The sequence below is a fragment of the Micrasema longulum genome, unplaced genomic scaffold (assembly GCF_059751315.1).
Source record: "Micrasema longulum isolate JH-2025_06_02 unplaced genomic scaffold, ASM5975131v1 h1tg001342l, whole genome shotgun sequence".
Classification (NCBI taxonomy): Eukaryota; Metazoa; Arthropoda; class Insecta; order Trichoptera; family Brachycentridae; genus Micrasema; species Micrasema longulum.
This window is the reverse complement of record NW_028278528.1, coordinates 231589-239368: the sequence shown is the minus strand read 5'-3', so window position 1 is coordinate 239368 and position 7780 is coordinate 231589. Positions and strand designations below refer to the sequence as shown.

Here is a 7780-nt window from a genome sequence, read left to right as displayed (position 1 = left end):
TAATGAATAGATAATCCCTTTTCTTTTTGAATAAATTGATCGATATTTTGATAAGAGAAAATATCAGATATTGTGGAAGGTTGACACAAAATCATATTCACAGGGATTTGTTTACTATAGATAGGAATATAGTCTTTGGAAACACTGCAAATCATAATAAAGTGCAAGTATGACAGATTGTTGAGAAGTAAAAATTGTTTCAATTGTTCGCACTTCATGCTGCATAGTATTGTATCAATGTGCTTAGATTTTTACAAAACTATCAATATAAACTTTTGGGTATAATTCTTGTTCGCATCTTGCGACAAATAATTGTCTCTGTATATTGTGTTATACTTTCACGCGATAATCGAGCAGTAGTAACTCCTATCCCCGTAACGTCTGTTCTGTACATTATCCTCATATTGTATGTTCTATATTGTTAACTAGAAGCATATGTACACTTTACGAAAGACTGTCACCATTTGTTAAATGTAATCAGCTATCTCGGCTTGTACAATGTAATGGCAATAGTTGTCTCAAGAATACTGTTTTAATGTGATTATGTTCTGGGAATGTATGCGTAATGCAAATGGCGTGTGATGCCAGTTTTTCTGTTACTACGATGGGGCGAGAATGCATTATTAAAAATATGGAAAATTGATTATATTCTTGTTCAATTGGCCCTTGGTAATTTTTCTAAGCAAAGACTATGAAGATTTATTAATGGTCAATTCATTATGGTATATGACACAGTTAACTTATGACTGATACATCTTGCTTCAGCTCTGTATAGTTTGCAATACATAATACTATATTTATTATCACGTAGTACAGTTAGGGTGAGTTCCTCGACCGCACGTGTCGGAATCATCCTGCTTATTTGCTGATGATGCATTTTTCTGAAATGTTTAGCTAGAAATCATTTTAAATAATGTCATTCAGGAAAGTGCATCGACGCATTTAGTAAATTTCCCTCGTATGTATATTTAAAGAATGATTTTAATGAGAGAATATTCTTTATTTCATTCAATTTTACCTTCTACTGTACAATTTTCCATTTTTGCATGTAAAAATCTTAATAAATGACTACATAATTATAATATATACCTGTTAATATTTTCTGCACCCTTTCAAATACTATAAAATATTCATAGTAACTGCTCTGAAGCTAATGCTATTGATTTTTTAAAATAGCGAGTAACATGGTACATGTTATATTTTAACAAATCGTATCAAAACTCGCTTCAAATGGAAGTAATTCTGAATGTTGTCATTTTCATAATTTCAATGACATATTTTTCAGGCACTTGCATATCAAAATGCTGAATTATAATTTCTGATCTTTTCAAGATTGATTTATTATATAACATATGATCAATGTTTCAAAACATAAATAGTATAAATGTGCATGAAACTACACATATTAATTGTGAACTAATTCAGCATATTTGAATTCAGAGCAGATACGTGAAAATTACCATACCCATTTTAAATTATTATAAATATTTTGAATTAAATAGAAAAGAATTTTAAAGTGACTGTATTTTTTATTGAGATACATATTACATACATATAAACTAATAAGAGCACCTAAGGTAATCAGCTAAGTAAAAGATAATGCATAGAAACAAAAACGGACATGTCTCCTTTGAGCAGTTTTTGATAAACATCAAAAAATGTATTAATTAAATTTTTAATTAAAAATGATTATTTGTATTGTAGCTATGACACTTTTCTTATTTTTGGGGTAAAACGTAGTTTTTAGTATTGAATATTGATCAAGTATACACTTGAACCTCTATTTACAGTACCAAAAAAATAATGGATGGGTTTTCTTGTATTAAAATTTGTAATGAAACAGATAATGGTTTTGCCGGATACCGGATATTCGGCGACAACCTAAGCCGGATGTCTGGCCCATTGTGTAGAAAAACAGTAAAAATACCACGGTACTCAAAATTATCTTGTAGTTAAAAACAAATCTTAATAGGCATAAAATAAAAGGGGTTAAAATATTTTCATGACATTTTTAATGATCACTTATCAATCAATGAGTAGCATATCAATATGCTCTATAAGTTTATTATTAAAATAATTATAAAAGTTTTGGGTAGTTTCACTTTTCATTTTAGTTTTTCAAAAAAATATTTCTAATAAATATTTTTTATTTGCGGGTGAAATTCTTTTTCACACTAAATATTGGCGAATGTGTTTATGCAAAAGAAGTAAATTTTTCAAATAATAAGGATTACCTCCTTTTTCCCTAACACGGTCGATGTCACTAAATCAGTTTGGTGGCGTTGATTTCATGAATTTTTCGCAGTTTTATGAATATTAGGTGTCCGCTCGATATTGGGCTACTATCAGGTATCCGACCGGAAACCAGATCGTTACCAGATATCCGTTTCATCTCTAGTTAAAATCAATTTGGTATTTCGACATAATGAAATTGTTTACTATTTTTGTACCTTAATTTTATTGAAAAATATAACAAGACAAAAAAAGTACATTAAAAAATTGTAACAAAGATTATTCATCGATCACTATCAGACAATAGATAGACCCGTTTACGCACAGTCGGTACGACATCGCTCGAGATATTCGGAGCCTGTGTAATATTTCCATCAAAATTTTCAGGTTTACTGGATTTAAACAAAAATCAGGTTATGGATCGCTGCAATTGTTTTCTTGTGAGTTCCTAATATGACTTGAAATTGTAAAGCAACGTAGGGAATTACAAAAAAGAATAGTATAATTACGCATTGTCAAATTGATGTTCAAAATATTTTTTAAATTTAATTTTTATACTGTGTTATTTCAAAACAGTGTAAAAAGAGGTTCCAGCGTAATTTTCAAAATCATTAAATCAAATTTTAAGTCATGTAAATTGGCTCTTGAACATTATATTTAATTACCTCAAATGAATAGTTAAAAGCTTTTTTTATGCATACAATACGTCATCAATTTTACTCTACTTTCCTGATCCCACGTTTAATCAATTTTTTAATATTTGTGAAGATTTCAATTTTTATGAATATTTCAACTTCAATTTTCAATATGAAAGTCTACAAGTTTACAGGGCTGTTATTTAAATGATCACTTTACAAACTGATTCATCATTCTGGCTGTATTGTTGACTTCCATTTTTGTTTCTATTTACCTTGTACACAAAATAACTATATAAATCTAGTGCTAATGGCGAGTACTTTGGTATAATCCGCCCCTTTGGCAAACGTTTTCTCCTTGAGAATAGTTCTCAATATAGAAGGTATGGGAACGTGGATACGCGTACCTAGTGGAGTTCCGTTATCATCAATGAGGACCACGTTATTGCTGTCGAATTTTGGTACATTTGGATTTTGAATCTGCTTCAGACCGACAAGAATACCTTTCTTCTTCTGTCCCTTAATAGCAACCATGACTTTATCTCCGAGCATACCAACCCCTGGAAAAAAATATATTTTATTTTATTTTGAAAAACATAGTCATTTATATTTAACATTAAAACATAGATTTTGAAATTCAAAAAAAGCCAATTAAGTTTTCATAGCAAGCAAAGGTAAATATTAAAAGAGACAAAAAATGAAAACAAAAATTATTATAAAAGTAACAAAAATACAGAATGCACACGCTGTGTCATTTATGCACATACATACATACATAAGCATACACTTGCATTACATCATGTATAATTATATATAAATCACATAAAACGACGCAATATGATTCGGCAGCAACCCCAAATAATCAACTCCATTTCTGTGAAAATTTAATACGCAGTTTAAAATGTCTACATGAATATTGTGATCATTATATTTTTTGCAGGTTTTATGTAGTCTACACGTTTAAACATGGAATTAATCCAATGAATGTAATAAAATTATTATTGCTCTTAAAGATAATATTAAACAAATTAATCAAATGATTTACTTAATAATCTAATGATTTGCTAAAATAATACAATTCAATAAAATAATATTTAAGCCCTGCAAAAAAATAGTGGTTGTAGTGAAATTAATTAAATAATAATTCTTATTCTGAAAAATAGGGGGCAGCGCTCCCAATGTCTCTGCGACCTGCGTCTTTAGAAAAGCTGGCTGCTAAGCGGAGGGTGGTTGCTCTCATATAGCTAAATCTCCCCCTCCAAGCCCAGGTCCTTTAGGCTATTAGGTACGGGGCGAGTACTCGTAATATCTTCAAGTTAAACCAGTGGTCTCCCGAGGATGCGGATTTTGTGATATAAAGCAGTGATGAAACGAAACAGATAGTAGTTTGACTGGATACTGGATATTTGGCAAATCTCTAAGCCGGATAGCCGGACACAACACAGGGCTCTTGGCCGCATAGAGTTAGGGATGGTTTTTTTTGGTAATACAATATATATGTATTTGTATGAATAAATAAATAAATATTGAATTTCTCTCATAGTTAAAAACCAAACTTTTAATGGGCATAAAATAAAAAGGGGTTAAAATATTTTCATATTATATTCAATGATCACTTACCGATCAATGAGCTGCTTATCAATATGGTCTATAAGTTTATTAATTAAATAATTATAATGGTTTTGGATAGTTTCACCCTCTGAGGTGGTGGACAAGAAAAAAATATTTTTATTTTATGTATTTAACACTTTATATACATATGAGGGCGGGCATATTGCCTTAAGGTAATTTCTTCCTACCTACCCAAACCATTCAGTTTGAGAAAATTACAAGTACATAGACATATTGAATCTTACAATTTTCTACAAATTTAAAAACAAAGATTAAGAAAATAAAAATATATATAAAAATTAACACTATACTAAGAAGAGAGGAAAGGGAATGGGAAGGAAAGAAGGATAAAGGAACAACTTAAATATTTAGATAGTGACATTTCAATCTTGACTTTAATGTAAATAAAGAAGGGGCGTCTTTAACATTAATAAGTAATATGTTATTTGTACATTGGCGGGCTTATTGCCAAATGGCAATTTCTTCCAACCAACCAATAAAATAAAAGTTTTATTTTTATAATTCAAGTTACAGAACATATTATACATAAGTAACTAATATAAACTTACTCTTTTTGTTGTAGACATGAATGCATTTGGGTGGTTTACCTTCAGCCATGGCTCTTTTACCGATTTCAGAATTATCTACTACCCTTAATCTTGAAAGCAATCGAATTTCATTGCAAACAGAGGTTGTATGAAATGATGAAGTCAAACATCTTACAGGTGTGGTGAACTTTTTGAGAACTGATGAGAATGCCATATCTAAAATTAAAAATTAAATAACAACTTTGAATAATCCATTAATAGAAAATATAAAAAAGTAACCTAAACTTTATTATTGAAATTTAATCAGTGCACTAAGTTCGGTGAACGCGTAGTTATAGTCGCGGCCCTATGGCATGGAATTAGCGTTGCCGTCCGTCCGGCTAAGGCCGAACAGTGTAAAAGTTTATGACCTCTGGTCCAGCCAGATTTGACTATGTCCAGCCCGTTTTTGTTAGGCTTTTTTATGTTCTTGCTTCCATCGTTCCTTTCTGCCCGTGCGCAACGCGGGCACAGCAAAGGAAGGACAGGCAGAGGAAAATATGTTGATAATACTAATTAAAAATTTGTTATGAAAATATGTGATTTAATCAAATTTTTAGTTAAAAATCTTTTTTTTTAGCGTCCGACCTTGGGACCCAAAAGTTCGTCTTTTTTAACGGCTAAGTCCGGCTCTCTGAGTTTCAGAGATGGCAACGCTACATGGAATGCTCTCCCAGCAGTAGACGTTTCGGAAAAAAAACTTTAAATCCATTTGATTTCTAAACACTTAGTATGTGATGACCAAATAAATTGTTTTAGTTTTAAGTCAAATTAGAATATATATTCATAGAATCACGTTATAAGGCGCTCTTGATATTACGAAATTGTATAAATTTGAGGTTATATTATCTAAAATAATAATAATATAACCTCAAATCTATAATCATTTTTTAAAGTGGCGTTCAAATAAAAGTAAGAGTGAATAAAAGCATGATTAAAACAAATTCAAATAAAACTACCTCACTGCTACTCTTTAGTCAGATTTTAAAAATGTTTTTTGGTTATATCTTAAATTAAAGGTTGTAAATTGAAAATTAAAACTCAGGTGACAGCCGGATTCAAATTCAAAGACTAAATTGTACAAAAAATGTAAAATAAAAAAAACGTAAGCATAGATCACATATCATGATTGGTTTTGAGTAAATGGCGACATAAATCAACTGGCTAGAACACCCAAGTTGAGAGGTGAAAAGGCTTTTAAAAAACGAAAAAGAAGAAAACATAATTCAATATTTTGCGTTTATAATTATTATTTGTATTTTTCATTGCTTTTTACAGTACAATAATTTCAGATTCTAATGAAGAATGATTTTCATAAAAAAACGTGTTTTCAAACAGTTAAAATGAGACAGAACCGAAGGGCATGTATGACAAGATGTATGAATGTGGAAGAGGCTAGGAGTGTATGCCAGGATAGACGTGTGTGGCGGTCCATTCTCTCTGCCTACCCCTACGGGGAAATGGCGTGATGGTAGTAGTAGTAGTAGTAGTAGTAGTAAAATGAAGAAGATAGAATATTTATTAAAATAATGGTCTCCACCAACATAGACTATTTACTAGGGGAACCCGGGGTGGAACGGGGTACCAGGGCGGAACGGGAAAGGGGCAGGAGATTTGTTACGTACGACAGAGATGCATGAACTTCGCGTACAATTGTCAGTTCACTACGCTCTGCGCTGCGCTATATGGAACGGTTGCTGTCAGTGTCGAAGTGCGCTTAGTTTGAAATTCATCGAATGTTGGAGAAAAAGCTCGAAAGTTCTAATATTTGCTCTTTTACACCAAGTATATCTATACACCATTGTTTTTTTATTAAAAATTACATTACATGTTAATTTAAACCTACTTTTGACTGACTAAAATTCTAGTGAAAAGTCAAGGCCAACACTTATATCGGCCATAACTCCCGTGTTTTAAAGAACGCTACTATCGGGGCACAATGGGGTGGTACCCCGTTTTGCCCCTGAGAATATTTGAAAGGTATTATTTTTCTAACTAATATTATAAATGCGAAATTGAGTTTTTTCCTTTGTTGGTTACGCTTTTATACCTCTAGCGTCACTTTTTTAATGGCAGATGGTGCGAGCATATATAAGAAAAACCAGCAGGCACTCCTAGTCTGCAGATGCTATGTATCAAGATGTTGATGCAGTCAAAATTTGAGAAATAGGATACCTGTTGGTGTCTAATCGGTACGAAGTACCACCATCAACATTTGAGAGGTATGCTCGGAAAAGACGGCAAAAAACCCATGTTAATAAAAAGTCAAGAAAGTTCCGCAACCGTTTTCACAGCTAAGCAAGAGTTCGAACTTGTAAACTACCTTAAAAATATGCAAAAACAACTCTTCAGAATGACTATGAACGAATTTCTTCAACTGGTTTATCAGCTAGCAGAAAATAATAATTACAGCCATATTTCAACAGAATTTTGGGAATGGCGGGAGAAGACTGAATTAAAGGCTTTTTGAAGCGTCACCCTGATTTAAGTCTGACAAAACTAGAAGCAACATCTGGAGCACACGCAATGGGTTTCAACAAAGTAGCAGTATTGAATTTTTAAATCTTAAAAAAGATTATGGAAAAACAAAAAATAAATGCTGCTAGCAATCCTTACCTCTTCAACTTATAAAAATAATTTAGAAGACTGTATTAAAAAGAAAAAAGATATCAATAATGCAAAAGATGGAAAAAAAATACAAAAAAAATATTAAAA

General features: G+C 31.5%; 1 protein-coding gene across 1 annotated transcript; it reads right to left on the bottom strand.

Annotated features, from left to right (window-relative positions):
* Positions 1–1509: 1509 nt before the first annotated feature.
* On the bottom strand, positions 1510–6147 carry mRpL14 (mitochondrial ribosomal protein L14). Its single transcript, XM_088235183.1, has 3 exons — positions 6025–6147; positions 5048–5242; positions 1510–3427 (listed from the first exon to the last, which is right to left on the bottom strand). The coding sequence occupies exons 2-3, from the start codon at positions 5238–5240 to the stop codon at positions 3159–3161; spliced, it is 462 nt and encodes a 153-aa protein (XP_088091309.1). The 5' UTR covers positions 5241–5242; positions 6025–6147; the 3' UTR covers positions 1510–3158.
* Positions 6148–7780: the final 1633 nt, after the last annotated feature.